At 38.8% G+C, this 20,618-nt stretch overlaps 1 protein-coding gene across 5 annotated transcripts; it reads left to right on the top strand.

Moving 5' to 3' along the window:
• The first annotated feature begins 464 nt into the window (after nucleotides 1–464).
• Nucleotides 465–18,462, top strand: agpat3 (1-acylglycerol-3-phosphate O-acyltransferase 3). Of its 5 annotated transcripts, none has more exons than XM_057332164.1 (10): nucleotides 465–698; nucleotides 8,396–8,454; nucleotides 10,612–10,845; nucleotides 11,062–11,231; nucleotides 11,311–11,472; nucleotides 11,657–11,810; nucleotides 15,079–15,181; nucleotides 15,474–15,549; nucleotides 15,630–15,828; nucleotides 17,366–18,462. In XM_057332164.1, exons 3-10 carry the CDS (start codon nucleotides 10,668–10,670, stop codon nucleotides 17,455–17,457), a joined length of 1,134 nt encoding a protein of 377 aa, XP_057188147.1. In that variant the 5' UTR covers nucleotides 465–698; nucleotides 8,396–8,454; nucleotides 10,612–10,667; the 3' UTR covers nucleotides 17,458–18,462. The 5 variants fall into 5 exon arrangements, with proteins under 5 accessions (XP_057188147.1, XP_057188146.1, XP_057188150.1 ...); XM_057332163.1 differs by having other exon boundaries at nucleotides 466–698; nucleotides 10,609–10,845; XM_057332167.1 differs by lacking the exon at nucleotides 465–698 and adding an exon at nucleotides 4,621–4,639 and having other exon boundaries at nucleotides 10,609–10,845.
• The last annotated feature ends 2,156 nt before the right edge of the window (nucleotides 18,463–20,618 follow it).

Below are 20,618 nucleotides of genomic sequence, written 5' to 3' on the forward strand. Positions count from 1 at the left end.
TAAACTAGTAGCCTAACCATGTTTTATGAAAATTAATTGCCATTTTACAACAGATTAAAATACCGTTATTATGGTATAGCTTGTAGTATATTATTATATATTAGATATCTCTACTAAAAAATCGCTACTATAGTATTTACTCTAGTAAACTGTAGTAAAAAATCCCAAATACAATAGGTTTGGCTATAGTATAGTACAGTCTTTATTATTTATTTATTTACTACATAATTTTACATAGAGTAAGTATATTATATAGACTATTGCATACTTATTACAGTATACTACACTGTACTATACAGTATTTTATCATGTGGGTCCTGTCTTAATTTACCATGTAATTAAATGAATTAATTAAACCCATAACGACCAATTTCAAGTCCACAACGCTTCAATATGTTTACTTCAGCTCCAGACGGACTTTATTGATCAGGTCAGCGTCTTTCAGCAGAGGAGGAGGAGGGGTGGAACCACAAAGCGCCATTGTTTCCAGTCGAAGACAGGAGTCGGTCGGACAGGAAGTCCATGGCTGCATGCGATGTCTGCGCGCTGTGCTTGTGTGGATGGCGACCTGCGGACACAAAGAGTAGCGATCATCTGAGCGATCCCACGTCCGTCTCCGGTCACAATATCTGAGGCTTTTCGAGTGTCATCGCGTTAAACTGAAGCGCACGAATCCTCCACCAATGACATTAAAACAGGTAATGAGCGCGCGTGCAACGATGACTTCACTTTGGACCCGGTTAATAAGCGTGCTGACACTGCCGTTGTTGACATTGACAGTCAGGTGTGTGTGCACGTTGCTGTATTTTCTCGCTTTTGCATCTGTATCTCGATGCATTTTGGCGTCAGATACGTGCGCGCGCGGGCGGGCTCGCGTGCAAGCGCTTGTGCTGCAGTGGCCGCTTTATGGGAACGACATGTTTAGAACACTTTACTACCTTTAGCTTAGTTCACTGCTAGTAATAACCAGTGTCTGTCATCTGAGGGAGCACTCGTTTAAGATACGCGTTTTCGTATCATGCATTTATCTTTTATTTGCATTAGATTGCTGAATGAATGGAAACATCGCCATGATTTGCATTTGCATGGGGTAGTTTTATAGTGGAGATACGGGCTGTTTATGAATCGGTTGCCGTGTGTGATGCGCGACCTGCTTACACGTCATTATCGTGCGATTACTGGGGTTACTAAAGTTCACACTGATCTTCGCTGCGCTGAGCGGCTCTTGTTCGGCATTTAACGCACTAGAATTAAGATGGATCACATTTTTGGTAGTTATGACGCATTTGTAATAACTGAATTAAGTCTGTAATTAATGTATTGGTTTCAGTTATTTAATTAAAGCCTGTAAAATATGAAAATATTGCAACCCATGTTCTAAGCTCATGTCATTTATATGGGTTTATATTAATCTCTTGGCTGGTTTCCCATATCTATTAGTTAACTTTCCTACATTATAAGTTGTCGACCGCAGTTTGTCATCCCGTCAACACCCTACTTGCTTTACATGTTTTAAATCTCATTTAAGGCAAAACATCGTAATTGTTTAGCAGCACTAATGCATTCGTCTGGGTGTTGTGGCTGCATGGCTGGATCACTCCCTTCAATGCTTTGCAGCAGTGGTTGAGACCAGCTTTGAGTACAGTTAAATTACAGTGCTTACTAGCTAGTCATCTTTTTTTCAAGCCCTTGAACCCTCCTTTGGTGTTTTAGGACTGTATGGATCCTATTTCAGTGCATTTAAATGGTTTTGTTTTTTAATCCGACATTTATATTTATTCAAGATAAACATGTTTTTTGACCACATCAAAGATTCATAGTTTTTTTTTCTAAACAAAAAATGAATAGCATGTGTTTTCATGAATGTGATTTGCCAGAGGTATATTACTTTACCTTTAATCTGATCCAGCTGGTTAATTGAACCTATCCCTCTGTACCTCAGGTAGAGAACAGCAGCCGTATCTGTGTGGTCATGATGTTGTTGGGCAACTTTATTTTGCATGATTACAATGTGGGTCAGATGGTGACACCTGATCCTCTTAACATTTTTGTTTCCTTTCGGGCAGCAAATGGTCGTCCTCTTTTGTTTCTCTCTCTTTGTGAAAAGAGCTTTAGTGACATGCATCACAATGGCTTTGATTCGGTTTTGTTTGTCTGTTTTGTTTATTTTTGCTATGGGTATCTGGGGCTGCGTTTAGAGGATTTGAGATGTGTAGGAAATTATATTTTGGGGCAGACAAGCCGCATTTGTCGCTAAATACCATATTACACTTTTTTAAAATGATATTTGCAATTTTTTGTGAAACACACAAAACATTTGTGATGTTTTAAAAATATTGCAGCCCTGATAGCAACTCACTGACATCTTTTATTTTTTCATTTTTATGTGATTAATGTTTGCATGATTTATAATTTTGATGTGTATTGGATTTGGATTGTAATTTTTACGTTTGTCGCAAATAATTTGAGGAATTCAAAGAAATGATTCGATATGTAACAGACGGATAAGTCATGTTGACCTCAGTTACAGTACAGTACACTACTTTGATCAAATATGGCTCATAAAATGAAGGATTATGCTGTAAAGCTTATCTGTTATCGAGACTTTGCTCATATGCCCTTTTATCAGGATGCACCCTTCTGCAGAGGATGTTGGGCTTTAAAGATAACGTATGGACCATAGGACATAGTTCCTTTCTTACCGTGCAGGAAGCGAAAGATCAGTCTAACGTGCAACACACACAAAAACGTTGCTTTTTACAAACATTAATGCAGTGGGATTCCTGGATAAGCAATGTATTTATTATTCAAGCGTTCATTGCTAGTATGCACAACCGTTTTTACCTTTCTGGACTTTGTATCTGAGGTGTTCATCGCATCATAAAGGTTCCTTTTGCATCGGCCGAAGAGCACTGATGTGTTAACCAGGACCAGTCCTGGGTCCCTTTTCTTTTGAGAAATGGCACATCATTGTTAATAACATGTGTAGACCTTTCTGAAATGTAACGATCTGCAGAATCCATGTTTAATGCATATACACGAGGTTCGTCTGTGCGGTGGGTCAAAGACGTTAAGATTTCCCCATCAAAAGAAATTTACAAAAGGGATTTTATGTCCATAGAAAGCACATCAAATGTAAGTAAAATGTCTACTTCATGGTTTCAACTAAGTTTTTGGAGAGTAAAATGTCAAAATTAGGTTGAAATAATGTTACATTGTCATTCAGTGTAACGCAATATTTATGTACAAATGTAAACAACATGCTTATTCTGACTTGTACGTATTAAAATATATAAAAGAATAAGGGAGCTTATTACATTTTATTGGGTTTTAAATGAGTGAAAAATTCTTATTGACAAATGGGCAAACCTGGGATAGTGGCAAATTAAAAAAAAAGGAAAATTACAAAAAATTAGCATTTGGGGTAAAAGTCGTTTAATATGTCATAAATTTTCTTGTAAATATGCCTGACAAGATTGTTACCCTGAATTACGAAAAATGTATGATATTTTATTTTTTGCTCAGAAAAATAAAAATGCAATTAAATTAAACCGAAAACTTTTTCATTTTTTTTTGAACAACAACAATTTAAAGCAGTATTACACTTATTGTTTTTATGCTTAAACCCTTTTTCGTCTTTGACCTACAGTATAATCAACGACGGTCAGATATCGAAATGAAAGCAGACAGAGGAAAAAGTGAACACGAGCAAGGATGGAAGCGCAATAAATAAAAGCGGTCTATACTCTAAAGCCATTATGTGGCGTGAACGCCTGTGGCACATTATGTTTTTCAGCCGCTAATGTAATTGTGCAGTCATGGCTCCTAGCCACAACGTGCCCGATTATCTTCATCACCTCGTCCAAACTGGACCCAGGGTCTAGTCGATCTTGGAAACCCAGAGATGTTGCCTGCTGTGTCGAAACGCCCACAAAACACTGCTCGCACATGCCCAACTATAGGCTTGACCAACAAGACTCCCCCTAGTGGCTAGAGGAGGTCACGTCGTCGTCCTGTGTTAATAAGCTCACTTCGGCCTGTCCCGGTCTTGCTTGAGGTTGATGTAAATGCGTTGTGATTTATCCAGGGTGATGCTTATCAGTAATCTAATTCAGAGGAGATTACTGGAGACGTGGGGAACACTGGATGCTGAGAACGGCTCTCACTGGCTTATCTGAGGGCTGGTAGTATGTCAACTTTATGGTACGAGACTGTAGCGTCTACCTGAAGAGTTGCCAACTGGTACTGTTTGTGCAGCCAATACAGTGTTTTGAAGTTTTAGCACTTTGGTTTCAGCTCCTGGGGTCAACAGCGTTATCCGACGACGGGATTAGCATTAGCATGGGGCTGTAGCGACCTAGTTCTTCATCTTGAAAATATTCAGGAACCTCATTCATCGCTTCAAAAGGATTTCTGGACTAAGCTCAAGAGCATTTATCGCAGTGCACTTGTTTGTCTCCAACCTCGTTGAAAACGAAGTCGCTCGACTGTCTTTGAAAGGAAGTTTCGAGAGGAAGTTTTATAATAGCTTTCAAGGACGACTGCCAGGAGCAAAGATGCTGAACCAGGGGGCTGTGCTGATCTTCACAGGGCTCTGCGGGGCGTTAGTGGTCATGGCGGTGGCCTACTACGCCTACTGGTGAGTCCAGCTAATGGTTCTAATGGGCCTGTGGACTGATCAGACCACTTGCTGCTTATTTAAAGGGTTGTAGGATTGGACGCATTGGATTGAAGTCTCTCTCGCTTAAGATCTTTTCCTAAGTCTGTTAGCTTGTAGGTTCTCGCTCCCCCGTGTAGTTGTAGTGGATGACATTGGTCACCTGTTATGGGGTCATGTGATGTCACTTTGTCTTTTTTGACCAGATATGCGTTGTCAAGGTCTTAAAAGCTTTTCAGAGTCATTGTATCGGAAACGTAAGCCTTTTGATTCAAGGCAGTGCTTATTAACCATATGCAGCCGAAGTGCGAGTCTGTGTTACTTTAGGGTCCATTGTTTTGAGTTTTCTTTTGAGCGCTGTAAGGTTTTAAGTCTTCAAACCGGTACATTTTCTATCTTGTCCTGTATTTGAAGAAAGCTCCAGGCTGGCTCGGGATGCAGGCTACACAGCTATTTCCACATAAGCTGGTTTAGCCCTCCTTCTCTAATCCTATCTATCTATTCTGACCCTGTGTAGTTGTCATGTTACTAACGCAGAATGAGAAATAAGTTCTAATTTATTAAATGCTCCTCTTTACTTCTATTAAGTCCGAGGCTAAGGACGATAACTATAAAGATATAAATTTGAAAATCCACAACTATAGTGTTAACGATGCAGAAAATGGAAGAACTTTTATGAATACTATTTATTTTTCACTGTAAATATTTTTTGTTTGTTTTAAGTGTAGTTATTTTATATAAAAAGCTTTGCTTGTAAAGTTTGATTGTATCATGAATAAGTTTGCCAAATAAATCGCTTTAAGTGCTGCCATGGCGTTAAAAACAAACAAATAAATAAATACATTTACAATGCAGAAGAACAATGTTTTTGTGATCACGATGATTTTTTTCCCGGCTGATGAACGATAAAACATTGACAGCCAATCAAAATGTTTTCAAATTTAATCGGATCAAGCTATTAAAATATGGAACTGCAATGTGTGCGCTTTGAATAAACAACGTTGTTGTTTGTTGTGTTAGTTAGCCTATAGTTTTCTTTATACAGTTTTCCTTATACTTATCGTTCTTAACGTTATCGGCCATACAGTTGATTTGTGTGAAGAAAACAGTAGGGCTAAAGTGGATGTTTGTTTTTATCCTGTGCGCATTTACATAGTCACAAACTCATGACTACACTTGATTTGAAATAAGTTGCATGATCCCGTTTTATAATTCTTTTGTCTAACTTTTTTTGTCAGTTTTGGAATTAGGGGTGCCACGATATCAGGTTTTTGCTGCATGGTTATAAACATGGCCAATGTCTTGGTTGCAATGGTATTATCGTGATATCGTTAAAAAAGATAAATATATGATTCTATTAGTAAAACTCATCTTGAAATGTTGTTTATTATTTGGATATTTCATTTTCTTGATGAATCATGCTTAAAAATACAAATGTAGGGAGGTAGAGAGAGCATTTTGGGTGTCATTGTGACTTTTAAGGCAAATTTTTTTTAATGAATAGTGCTGAATAGTTTGCGGTATGTAACAATAATATTGATATCGTGTTATCGCAATAGCAAAATTGTCTCAATATTATTGTGGTCACATGGCTGTATGAAACGGTAGGTCTTCCGGGCCTAACTTAGAGAATGTTAGAAAAAATAATAGATGTTACCTTTGGCCATCTGGTGCAATTAATTAATTTTATAAAAAGTATTTCCAAGTCATCATTTGTCTCCCGAAATTCCACAATAAACACCGTACAGTGGTCGGCATACCGATGTATTACCGTACAGTGAGTTTTTGATGTCTACATCCCTGGCATGTGTGAATTAACATAATATCGATAATGATGTTTTTATCACGGTATATTGTGCCGCCCCTATTTGGAATATGACAGCCACCAGTCGCTATTCACTTTAAAAGTCCAGTGTGTCGTTTTTGGGACGATCTATTGATAGAAATGCAATATAATATACATAGCTATGCCTTCAGAGGTGTATAAAGAGCTTACACAATGCAGCGTTATGTTTTATTACCTTAGCATGAGCTATTTCTATCTACATACACCGCGGGTCACCTTGCATGTAATTCGCCATGTTCTGTCAGCCGCCAACCTTTAATGGTTCATTTTATTGTTAATAAATTACTGTCATGGAAGAAATGAAAGACGTTAAAGTTATCCTAGTTAAGAACCAGAGAGAAATGAATTAGGGGGTTTCACTGAGATAAGGACGTAACCCTCGTCCTACCCAGTGTTCAGAGCTGATCAAGAGCACCATGAGTCTGGATAATGTCTGGAGAGCTAATGGCCTCAGTTGGCAGTGGTGGGAAGACTTTGTGTGTCAGTGTATTAGTCCACGCCTGTTTCTTGTCGTACCTTGATCAGGTGATATTACGTATACACCCTCCAAATACACACACAGTAATGTCCTGTTTCTGCCTCTTACTTGATCTTGAATATTGCTCTTCTTTCAACCCATTTCTGTCTGTGAGCGTCTCTATCCAACCACACGTGCTTTAGTTTGGTACGATTCCAAAGTTTATTTTTGTTCTTGCATTGGTCGGGACAGAGTTCATCTCGTTCCTTTCCCACCCTTTCTTTCTCTCTATCTCTTTGTATCTCTCTTTCTTTCCCAATCTTTTACATGCGACTATGTCCTTACCAGAGTGGAAACTCATCCGAGGTTAGTGTTATCTGTTTTGTTTGTCGTGGGTGATATGAGGTTTTGTTTGATCGAAAACTAGAGTTACGCGGGATTACACTTTGGTCTGTAGTCGAGGAAACGTGGTTTTGAAATGACGGCACATATGCAGCTTTACAATTATGCTACATTAATATGTCGATTTATAGTATTTGCAAATAAGTTGAAAGCATATAAGTATGTTAGTAACTCATTTCTCATGATGATTTGAGGTGGTTTTAGACCCTTACACCATGTCTACACCGGAAGTGACCGGACGACACACGGCTTGTACAAATGGCATTGTCTCGCCGCACCGCATCCAGTGTGGACAAAATGTACAATTATAATGGGTTCTAATGCATTCTTTTGTCGCGTCGCGCCACGTCCGGTGTAGACACGGTGTTACGGTCAAAAAACATTAGGCTGAAAATATTGGCAAGCCAAACAAACGTATGTGGCACAACTGTTTCAAGCTTTTTGAAGTGATATTGGTTTGCAAATTTGATATACCGCCGCTGGTCTGAAGCCGAGATGTAATATCACAGCAGACACGGATTAACAGAGATGGGTCACCTGCAGGTTATGAGACGGGCAGCTGGAAGTAGTTTGGCAACTTATCTTGCGTATCAGATAAAGGGTCAGACGAACGGCTTTCCTGTACAGAGCTGCGTTTCACTTTTGGATGGGTTTTACAGTTTTATCTTGTTAAGTGCCGAAGGATTATTTGTGCACACATTTGTAGATTAGGGGAATGTTTTTGTTCTAAACTGCAGGGGGAAGAAGTTGCACAAACGCATGTTAAGAGTGAAATTGGAGGAGGTGACTGGAGTTTCTCCAACTGGGTGAGAGGGTGTGCGACTGTAGAGCACTACTGTATGGTGCATGCGAGGGGAATTTGTTTCGCCTGAAGGATCTGTGGTCACGAACCATAACCTACTTTACAGTTTTTTTCTATCTCGGGATGTGGTGCGGGAGGTCTAAACTTGTGTGGATACGATTCAGAGTTGGGCTGTTGCAGGAGTTGCTCTTGTGTTCCTTTAATGATTTTAAATGTTCTTTTTTGTTTCAGGTCGGTGGTGCTAAGTGAGGGGCCGTGTAAAAGAGGGTTGTAGAGAAGAACCCACTGTGGTGAGTCAAACATGCATGAATGATATCGATGATATTTAACAATCAAATTAGTTTAACAGCATTCAACAGCATTGGTTTGTAAGAGACTTCTGAGGTCATTTCACTCATGCAAATACTTGTACAACTCGAGCAATATCAAACAAGCTGCTGTATAATTCCTCAGCGATATTCAAACCTGCGCTTTAATGGCAGCTAAACTGATATTTACTACAACAGCATCTTATTTGGTACATTAAAGAGAGTTATCCTATGTTTACACCATTAAAGAGAGTTATGCTGTGTTTACACCAAACGCGAACAATCACGTTCCTCGCTCCTTATTTTTCAACTTGCCCGATTCACGTCATTCGCGTGTATGCATTTACTCATGGAAATCGCTTAATTCGCGTTTGGTGTGAACACGGTATTGGTGAATTAACATCTTTTAGTATAAAGAAAGTCTAAGGCTGTTAAATGATTAATCACGATTAATCGCATCCAGAGTAAAAGTTTGTGTTGACATAATATATGTCTGTGTACTGTGCATATTTATTTTGTATTTATAAATACATACACATGCACATAGATGTATATATTTAGGAAATATTTGCATGGATATATTTAGATTTATATATAATTGAAATTATATATAAATATTTATTGATGTTTATATTTTTCTTAATATATATATATACAAGAATGTGTTTATAAATACCTAAATTAATATGCACAGTGCACAGACATATATTATGTAAACGCAAACGTATTGTTCTGGGTGCGATTAATCACAACTAATCGTTTACCAGCCCTACTTATAAAAATATATAATTTTTTGCTATGCACACATACAAATATTACATTGTTTAGAAATGTCTAAACAAATGTTTCTTTAAATAAATAATTTTAGAAATAAACTGTCTATATATAAAATTATGTTATCTTTTATATGTCTATAAAATGCTTCTTCATAAAATCACGAAAAAAACTTTTATGCAGTAGGTATGCAACATTCAGTAATGCTTTATATTACGGGTGTGAAGAGACACTTATCTCACGAGATGAGATGAGACACGAGACAAGTTTTTTTTGGAATTTTTTTCAAGAAATCCTCAATGATGAAATATATAGGGAAAAATAGTATTTTATTCACCTTAACACAGAATGCAAAAAGCGTTGGCATTATAAAATCAACTTGTACTTTATGAAACACATTAAACATCTATTTTAATGAATTATATTATGCAGTAATAAACAATATGTAAACACTGCAAAATGTTTGGTCACAAACTCAAATGACAGGCAGTAATTGCACAATTTTTGGGAGCTGTGGTTGTTTTCTCTATATATCACACTGTCAATCCTCCTTCCTCCACTGACTGAACCATCATAGCCTTCAGGTGCTGCTGGCAGAGCGAACCGCCGTAAATACTAATGCTGTTATGCGCGAGGCGCTGTAGACGTGGGAGAAGCGCGTGAAGGTTGAAACCCGTCCGTCTAGCGCGTGTTGACAGAAAAACGGTGGGAAAGTAGCACCGCGGGATGGGAAATCACGTTGTCTATGAATGGCCGGGCTGGTCACTGTAGCTCACACCACATACTTTTTGCAGTTATTAGTGGGTTCTGTACAGTAATGAAAACAGGTCACACCACAACAAAATGTGCACTCGCACAAATGCCCCCAAATATATTTTGAGGTCGCACAGGTTAAATTTAGGGAGCATATGCGACTAAAATGGTAGCAATTTGGAGCCCAGCGCTCCATCATGCCAATTGCGTAAGGAAATTGTGTTCTTTCCGACACATCCGATCTCACGAGATCTCGTCACACCCCTACTTTATATACTGTATATTAGATTTGAATAAAATATAAAAACTTTTTTAAATTCTATTTAAAAACTAACAATTGTACAACCAACACTTCGTTTTACATTCTTTCTGATCATTGATCATTTCCCACATGCACTAACATTCGCTTGCCAGTCACTCTATTTGCATTGACCTAAAACTTATGTTTAAGTTTCGAAGTGTTAAAGTCATTCAGTTGCTGCCCTACACTACAGCAGTCCTATTTGACCGGTCAAAAGTGACTTTGTGATGTGTAATTTACTCAGCATCACTTTTAAGTATTTGAATTTAATGTGGGGTCCACCGTGTGTCTCTTGTGTTCTGTTTCAGCAGTGAGTGTGTGTGTGTGTGTGTGTGTGTGTGTGTGTGTGTGGTAGGGGTTCTCAGTCATGGGTTTGTTAGCATGGGTAAAGAGCCTGTTCATCCTGCAGCTCTTGATCGGCTTTGTGTTTGTGGTGAGCGGCCTCATCATTAACTTCACACAGTTGTGCACCTGCGTGCTGTGGCCCTTCAACAAACAACTGTACCGCAAGATCAACACCAGACTCTCCTACTCGCTATGGAGCCGTAAGTAGTTTTAGCAAGTGGAACGTTCGCATATTATTATCATAGTATAATATGCAGTGTTTTGATTATATAATATTCGTACTAATGCAGTTTGGCCGACACTGTATCCCAAAGCTACTTCAGTTCATTCATGTTATACAGTTTATCGGTATGTGTGTTTTCTGGGATTTGAACCCATGACCTCAATGCCAATTTTCTCTTTCCGAAAACACACAGAGTTGGTGATGTTGCTGGAGTGGTGGTCTGACACCGAGTGTACGCTGTACACCGATCAGGCCACGGTTGATAAGTTCGGTAAGGAGCATGTGATCATCATCCTCAACCACAACTTTGAGATCGACTTCTTGTGTGGATGGACCATATGTGAGAGATACGGCGTGCTGGGGGTGAGTTATGAGTCGATTTGGATTTGTCATTTTGTCCTCATTTGCATCATTTTTTTCCTCGTTCTCTATCCTCGTCCAGAGCTCGAAGGTTCTGGCTAAACATGAACTGCTGAAAGTGCCTCTGATTGGCTGGACGTGGTACTTCCTGGAAATCGTCTTCTGCAAGAGGAAGTGGGAGGAGGACAGGGAAACGGTCTTCAGTGGGCTAAACCGTCTCAAAGATTACCCAGAATACATGTGGGTGAGTTTTTTGTGGATATCGCTTAGTATCGTGAGGCAGAAACCCAACACCAGCAGTGAGGTCACGTGTGACGTGGTCCGATTCCAACTTTCCGTTGGCAACAAGAGGCTGAGATTACAAAGTGATGAAATGACTCTCTTTAACACTGATCGGAGTGACGAGCGCGTGTTTGTGTGCTCTGCAGTTCCTGTTGTACTGCGAAGGAACCCGGTTTACGGAAAAGAAACATCAGATAAGCATGCAGGTGGCCGAGTCGAAAGGCCTCCCCAAGCTGAAATATCACCTGCTGCCCCGCACCAAAGGATTCACAACGACACTGCATTGCCTGAAGGGAACAGGTTAGACAAATACAGACACCGGTTACAGTCACATGCTGAAATAAACAATGATCCCTATCTGCAAGCTTACAGAAAGCAATGTTTCCCAGGGATGTGGCTGAATGTGGTACACAAGAACACGCATATATCAGAATCAGAATCAGAATCAGAAGAGCTTTATTGCCAAGTGTGCTTGCACACACAAGGAATTTTCTTTGGTGTTGGAAGCTTCTAGTACAGACATTTAACACAATGACAATACAATATAATACGATTTACAGTCTAAAAGATTCTAAATTGTGCATATATAAAATAAAGACTATTTTACAGAAAATGGGGGATAATAACATATAAGAGACATTGTACCGGGTAGTATATAGTAGAATAAACATATTAACAGATTGTATGTACACTTGTGCAAATGGATAATTTAGTAAGTAGAGGTAGTGTTATATACATGTATACATAAGATGTAGATATAATAAGGCACAGTAGTGCACACTATAGGAGTAGTGGAAGTGGAATATTGCTCTTAAGGAGCAGTTATCTGTTTAGGAGGGAGATTGCCTGGGGGAAGAAGCTGCTTCTGTGTCTGGAAGTCCTGGTGTTTGGTGCTCTAAAGCGCCGGCCAGAGGGCAGCAGATCAAAGAGTTTGTGTGCTGGGTGTGTGGAGTCAATGATGATTTTTCTTGCCCTGTTTTTCACTCTGGAATCGTACAGGTCCTGAAGTGTGGGCAGAGGAGCACCAATAATTTTCTCAGCACTACGAACTGTCCGTTGTAGTCTTCGTAGGTCTGATTTGGTGGCCGAGCCATACCAAACAGTAATTGAAGTGCACAGAACAGATTCGATGACCACTGAGTAGAACTGGGTCAGTAGCTCCTGTGGTAGGTTGAACTTCCTCAATTGACGGAGGAAGTATAACCTCTGCTGGGCCTTCTTTACAATGGAGTCTATGTGGGACTCCCACTTCAGGTCCTGAGAGATGGTGGAGCCCAGGAACCTGAATGACTCCACAGTATCCACAGTGCTGTCCAGGATGGTGAGGGGAGGAAGTGATGGAGGGTTCCTTCTGAAATCCACTATCATCTCCACTGTCTTGAATGCATTCAGCTCTAGGTTGTTTTGACTACACCAGGCAGCCAGCTGAGCAACCTCCTTTCTGTAGGCAGATTCATCACCGTCTTGAATAAGGCCAATGACTGTGGTGTCATCTGCAAACTTCAGGAGTTTGACAGAAGGGTCTGTAGAGGTGCATTCGTTTGTGTAGAGTGAATATAGCAGTGGAGAAAGAACACATCCTTGAGGAGCTCCGGTGCTGATGGTACATGTGCTGGATTTAAATTTTCCCAACCTCACTAGCTGCTGCCTGTTCGACAGGAAGTTAATAATCCACTGACAGGTAGAGGTTGGCACAGAGAGCTGGGTAAGCTTGGGCAGGAGGAGGTCTGGGATTATGGTGTTGAAGGCCGAGCTGAAGTCTACAAATATAAGTGATGCTTTAATAAACAAATACGGTAGATGAAAGGCAAAACGTTCAAACTAGAATTCTTAGGATATTTAGGAGCAGTTATGAACTTGAGCAAGGTATAAAGTATTTTTGTGGCCCAAACATAACTTCCGGTATACATCGGCAAAAAATAGAGTCCCGGTAGATTATTTCTGAAATCCAGCAAAAGACATAGCAAGTAAATAACATTAGCTAGCTAGCAAGTTAAAAGTATGTCTAGCTAGTATTCAACAAATTGTTTATTTAAAAAAATGAACATACAATAAAATTGTACTGTGTAATAAACAATATATATATTAGGGCTGTCAAACGATTAATTGCGATTAATCGCATCCAAAATAAGAGTTTGTTTACATAATATATATCTGTATACTGTGCATAATAATTTTTGTATTTATTAACACATACACATTCATGCATATATTTAAGAAAAATCAAAAAATTAATAAACATTTATATATAATTTCAATTACTGGTAAATATAAATAAATACATGTAAATATTTCCAAAATATGTAGTCATGTGTATGTGTTAGTATTTATAAATAAAAAATTAATATGCACAGTACATAGCCATATATTATGTAAACACAAACTTTAATTCTGGATGCGATTAATCGCGATTAATCGTTTGACAGCCCTAATATATATATATTAATAGCCCTGTTTGACCGATAAACAAACAGGGCTGCGTTTCCCGAAACCTTCTTAACACTACATCATTCTTAAGTTGTACCTTAAGAGTGGTAACTATATATTCTTAAGAACGACGTAGCGGTACGAAGGTTTCGGGAAACGCAATCCAGACCGTTAGTTGGTCTGCGAGGTGCAGTCATCTACAGAATAACGTTCTTTCTAAAAGTCACACGTTTACACGCTTTTATCACGAAAAGTCCCAACATCTCACATCCTGAGATGTTTCTGTTTCACACCTGCTATATAAATAGAGCCTCTTTGCATGTTTAAATGAGCCATAAACCATTTGAGCACACTTGAAAATGTGTTATTTTGGTATGCAAGTTTATGTAGAATTTGCCATACAACTTCAGTTTGATAATTTTGTTATTGTTTACCTTCCTCTCCTGTACTGGTTTTGAAAACCTTTTTTTTGTTGTTAGAAAAACTACACCTTGACATTTTTCAAAATGTCTGCGAGTAACTGAAATGAGAAGAAATGGTACAGCATCAGTTGGCATGGTAATAAACAAAAAAATGTTTAGAATATTTAAATGCGAGATGTTTGTGATGGTATCTGTGATCTGAAAGATTTCGGATGACTAACTGGTTTGCATGAGGTGTGAAAAATGCACATCATGCAAACCCTTTAGTCATCCGAAATCTTTTCTCTTGTTCTCTTTCAGTTGCAGGCAGCTGTATATAAAGAGCCTTTTCTAAAAAGATGTACGGTCACATGACAAAGAATGTGCACATTTCCAAATGGCACATCTTAAATCAAATATGTTCGGCGTTACGATCAGAAATTGAGCTTTTATAGGACGTCACTGTCCTTCGCCATCCTGCTTTTTTATACCAGTTCAAAAGTTGTATCAACGTTTTCCTCTTTTAGTGCCTAATAACAACATGCACAGGTTTTAATAATCATTTAATAAACATAATTTACTACAATAAAGAGTTTTAATAGCTCGCCTCGAACCTTTGCTTATTCATATTTTTGATGGGGGATATACTACTATGTACTGTAGTATTGCCATCTAATGCAAATTCTGTGTGCCACGGTATATTTTGTACCCGTGAACCAATGCCTTGTATGTTTTAACAGTGAAAGCCGTGTATGATGTTACACTGAACTTCAAAGACAAACAGAACCCAACTCTGCTGGGCATTCTCAATGGAAAGAAATACAAAGCAGACTTGAGCGTCAGGTGAGTCACGTTTTTTTGGAGTTGACCTCAGTTAAGGTTCACGGTAATTGTTTTATACATATGAACATGCGTTAGATTTCCGGTGGTGGTGAGTCGTAACACCAAACCTTAACTTCTGCAGATTTTGTATATTTCTGCTGACTTGAGATTTGTTTGGATTAGGTCTGTAACTAAGAGGATCTGAATTCAGTTGAGCCCTAGTTAGGTTGTCTACTGTATATAGTTAGAGTATACAGCCCTCTAGTGGTGTGTATGTGTACGGTTCTGCATTGACACCCATTGACATCCGCAGACGCTTTCCTGTGGAGGAGATTCCAGATGATGAAAAGGAGTGTGCTGATTGGTTACACAAGCTCTACCAAGAGAAGGTCTGAAACGCTTTAAAACATTCTAAATTGATCTGGGAGATTGACGTGAGCTATAATGAATTCCACATCTGTATTTTAAGGATGCATTACAAGAAAATTATGAGAAGGAGGGATGTTACCCGGGACCCACCATTAAACCCAAACGTCGACTTTGGACGCTGTTGAACTTCCTATTCTGGGCGACGCTTCTGCTTTCTCCGCTTATTAACTTCGCCTGGGACGTCTTTGTCAGCGGCTCACCCCTCCTCATCATCGGCTTCATGATTTTCCTCATTGTCGGTAAGTTTTGTTATCACGTGATTCGTGATTTTAGCGGTGTGAAGGTTGTGGGTTTGAATCCAAGGGAATGCATTCAAGCTGTGTGTTAAATCGTCTCGTAGATGCAGATCCTGGATGGTTTCATGTTTTTTTTTTTTATGGGTTTACACATGCAAAAGTCTTTCTTTTAAATGTAAAAACCCTCATTTATACATATTTACATGTGTATAAATCAGTCAGAAACTTTGATGACTCATCATGCACTATAGAGATTGTTGTCCAATCAAATGCTTGCTGTAATGGGAATGGCCCCTCCCCCGTAATAAATGCCACCTCAGTTTGTCGCCGTCAAATCACTTGAAACGTTATTTGAAATTTATGAACGGAGACTGAAGTTCAACCAACTTAAAAAAATGATGTTTAAGTCATTAGTTGTCACAACGTAGTCAAATTTACCTAATGAACAACAGATACAAAATATTTTGTTGGCTGAACATAAATGGAGAACAGAGAATATAGATTGGTTATTTAAAATAAACAAATTTGTCTTTTACTATAATTGTACTTGTTTTCTGACTCAAGTAACTGTTTGAACAGTTTGTGCTGAGTGCATACAGTATATATCAGTTTTGGCGTTGTGTCATACACTTACACCTCAACATTGAACACACAAACCTCAACCATGGTAACAATCAAAAACCATTCATTAAAAAACTCTGAACACAAGAGATAACTAACGGTAACAACCAGGGGCGGACTGACCAGTAGGACATTCTGTCAAAGTCCAGAACGGCCGTCCCACCGACGGCCGCTAATGTATGGGGCCATAATGGACCTTCGGGCAGGACAGACGGACGTTATTAACGCGAATGCACGCAACGCGAAGGCAATTGCGAGACGGTAACGCAATGTCACCCGTCGACAGAAATGGTGGAGGGCCGATGTGGGCCGAAAACTACAGGGCTGTTTTTGCTTCCCAGTCCGCCCCTGGTAACAACGATATTAAAGCGTAAATATAGCCAGCAAGAACTAAAACACTAATCTTTAAAAGAAAAACAAATAAGAAACACAGAATTGAACATGCTGCAATGCATCTTGGGAACTTTCAAACTCTTGCAATATTGTTTGTTTTATATTTATTCTGATGCATTTTGGCCAAAAAATTGAGAATCCAGTCAACAAAATAATCTTCGTTAAAAACATGTTTAGGCTAATTTTGTTTAATATATGCAAAACAATCATTTGACTCCTTAAACTAAAAATTCTATGTTTATCTTTGTAGGGAATTAAAGAACGTTTGCTTCTTTTCGTACACTGTAAAAAATCCAACTTGCAAAATGTTCTCCCTACAAAGAAAAGTGCACTTGCAAAAACAAAAATATTTTTTTTAGTTTTTACTAAATTTGCAAAGTAAAATACCATAAATTGTCAGATAAGTGATGAAATCTTTTGCAAATATCCATTGTAGTCACATTCAGTCAGGAACCGGGAGTTCATTGCATTGAGTTCATGCATTATTTCTCGTAATCTTCGTCTTTGACTTGGTTTCTCTCCACAGCTTCTGTAGCAGTCCGTCGGCTCATCGGAGTAACCGAAGTCAAGAAAACCGGCTCCAGCTACGGCAACATAGAGGCCAAGAAAGAAAACTGAAAGCGACAACACCGCGTGGCCACCGTGTACCGTTTACCCTGCAGTCCATCCTCAGGCTTCGAGCTGCCCTGAGTGCAGTTATCCCTCTTTTTACGATGAATTAAAAAAATGTAATCTTTCAGAATTGGGGTGATATAGATATATAACTATAGAGCTAACTTAATATGCTAACGTGTAAACATATTGATCGTTTTTATGAACTAATTGGAAAAGTTATGAGGGGAAAACGAAACGTTCGCCCGATGGTGAATGCGACACGCTCGTCTCCAAGGACGTCGAAAGAAAAGATTGATGAGTGACACAGGTCACCTTCTCTTTAGCTCCGCCCCTTTCACTGTGGAACACGCAGTTACGTAGTCTCGCTTTTTTCTGTCGACTTCTGTTGGTTTTTTTATTATTAACATTTGTCTTCTGAGGTAGGGGCCACACCACATCTCCGCACATAAAATACCTTCCTCCCGCTAGCCATTTCACGTACGGATTTTCAGCCATAGCCACACTATTCAGAGACTTATTTGTTTCCTTTTTTATTACAATCCGCGTTTAATTTCACAGGGAAACAGAGAATTGTGAATGAGGAGATCTGTCAGGGGTCTCTTGCTGCTAAGGTCATTGGTACAGCGACATGATGTTTAAATGGATTGAGGATGGTTTGTGTGTTTTTTGATCTGTCATCTACACCTTTTTCCCCTTTTGAAACCTTTTTCACAATGGTGTCTTAACCTTCTTGCCATCATTGTGTTACTAGGTATATTGAATAAAGTGGAAAATGCTTTTAGGTGTATGTACTCTCTTCACGTGGAACATCTCTTGTGTTTAATGTAGGCCACAGTTTTGTCTGCCGACTGTTCACTGACCATGATATCCATCCACTGTCAAGCTATTGTGAACGTAGCCGAATGACCGAGAAGGAAATAAACGCAAAGATTGTAAAATGATGTTTAGTGTGTAACTTATGACACTACTGACTTGAGTTGTAAATAAACTCTAGAAGTTTCTTCTGGACTTTCGTTTCCTAATAGCATTGAACAATCTTCAAATGTTGCTTTGGATGTATGTGAGTATCATGGCTGACACCGTAAATCCTGTTATGGGCACATAATGATCTGTCGAATACAAACCCATCAACACTTTAATGGCTTCCTAATGTCATTCTTTCTCGAAATGTGTCTGCTGTTGTACATTTTTTCTGAAAGATTCCTTATTGTTTTATAACAGTGGAATAGTCCATCATACCAAACCTGTATGACTTTCTTCTGCGGAACACAAAGGTTTTTGTAGGCCGTTGATAATCAAACATTGGACCCCAACAGGTTTTGTATGGCATGAGGGGGAAGAAATGATGACTGAGATTTTATTTTTGGGTGCACTGTCCCTTTAAGAGACAAGAAAGATGCAGCTTCTATTGCGAGAGCCCTTCACCTCGAAACCGTCCCGTGTGCTTATTTTACTCCGCTCAGTCCAGTTATGTTCATTCTCAAATCATTTCTCATATGTGTAGATCACAGATATTGCTGCTCTGAAGTTGTCAAGCGTTACTGTGACCTATATCGTTCACATGCGGTCTTTGGATAATCGCAGAGATCTGCTTAAAGGAACGGTTCATCCAAATGTGAAAATTCTGTCTTCGTTCACCCTCAAGTTGTTCCAAATCTGTACACATTTCTTTGTTGTGTTGAACGCAAAAGAAGATATTTTGAAGAATGTAGGAAAGCAAACAGTTCTGGGGCACTTTTGACTACCGTTGTTCAACAAAGAAATTTATACAGATTTGGAACAACTCGAGGGTGAGTAAATGAAGACACAATTTACATTTTTGGGTGAAGTGCGTGCGTGCGTGAGTGTGGCCTTGTTTTTATATCCCGGTGGGGACCTAAATCTGAATACACACCAACTCATAACACCTTATTAATCGTACAGAACGATATTTTTTGAAAATCTAAAAATGCAAAAAGTTTTCTATGATGTTAAGGGGTTGGATTAGGATAAAATATTCAGTTTGTACAGTATAAAAATCATTACGCCTATGGATTGTCCCCACGGAGATAATAAACCAGACGTGTGTGCATGCGAGATAAGGGATAAAAGATGTGTGGTTGACATTTAGGCAGACCATAGTTAATAAAACTACAATATAACTCTGCCAGGTTTAGTTTTTACCTTGCCCCGTTTAAAGGAAAAGTGGGGATATTTCAATGTCTGTCATTTTTATTTGTACCTTTTTTGAAAGTTATGCATCAGTTTAGAAAGCTAGGGAATTGCTTTTGTGTGTTTTGTCCATAAAGAATGATGTTTGCTGATCTGGGAAGGGTTTCCCACCGTTGCTACTGCATATTAAAAAACTGGACTGACCCCAGAACACTTGGTGTGAAATTTTTGATACCAACCCTGGTCCAAATTTGGGACTGATGATTAATAATAAGGAGGGTTCCCATACTGAGTTTGAGTTGCACGTGGTCGTCTCTGTTTAACATATTTTAGGGGTATGTGAATGAAGGCCACGTGGACCTTAAAATTTAGTCTAGAGATTAAAATCTCATGATGTTTTGGTATAATCCTTTAGATCAATTAAAGCGTTCAGTATATGATTGGAACGGGAGTTGCTTCGTTTCATTGTGTGGAATTTAGGGAGTGTAGCAATCTGTGTTTTGAGGTATGTGAATATACTTAGAAGGGCGTTAAATAATTCTTAATAATGCACCATATATGCTTTTGAAAAAACAAGTTTTTTGTACAGTTGGTTTTAAAGGACAAGTTAATCTCAAAATAAAATTGTTATTTTTTCCTCTCCCACGTGACGTTCAACATGTTTTGAGACCTCCCGGCGTCTTCGGAACACAAAGATATCTTTACACCTAAAATATCTTTATTTGTGTTCCGAAGACACCGGGAGGTCTTAAAACATGTTGAACGTCATGTGGGTGAGTAAAAAATAACCCGATTTTGGGATTAACTTTTCCTTTAATGTGTAACGGACCTTTGCACAAAAAGTAAAGGTCAACAGTGAAAACTAGTTTCTCGTGTTCTTTACTTTTTGGTGTAAAGGTGAAATGTTTGAATTTAGTTTTGTAAAAAAAAAGGATTTTATAGTCAAACTTGAAATGCATGCCACCTTTAATGCTGTTAAAAAGTATCCCAGAAGGCATCCTATAAGTTTAGTT

Source organism: Triplophysa rosa, linkage group LG4 (genome assembly GCF_024868665.1).
Source record: "Triplophysa rosa linkage group LG4, Trosa_1v2, whole genome shotgun sequence".
NCBI lineage: Eukaryota > Metazoa > Chordata > Actinopteri > Cypriniformes > Nemacheilidae > Triplophysa > Triplophysa rosa.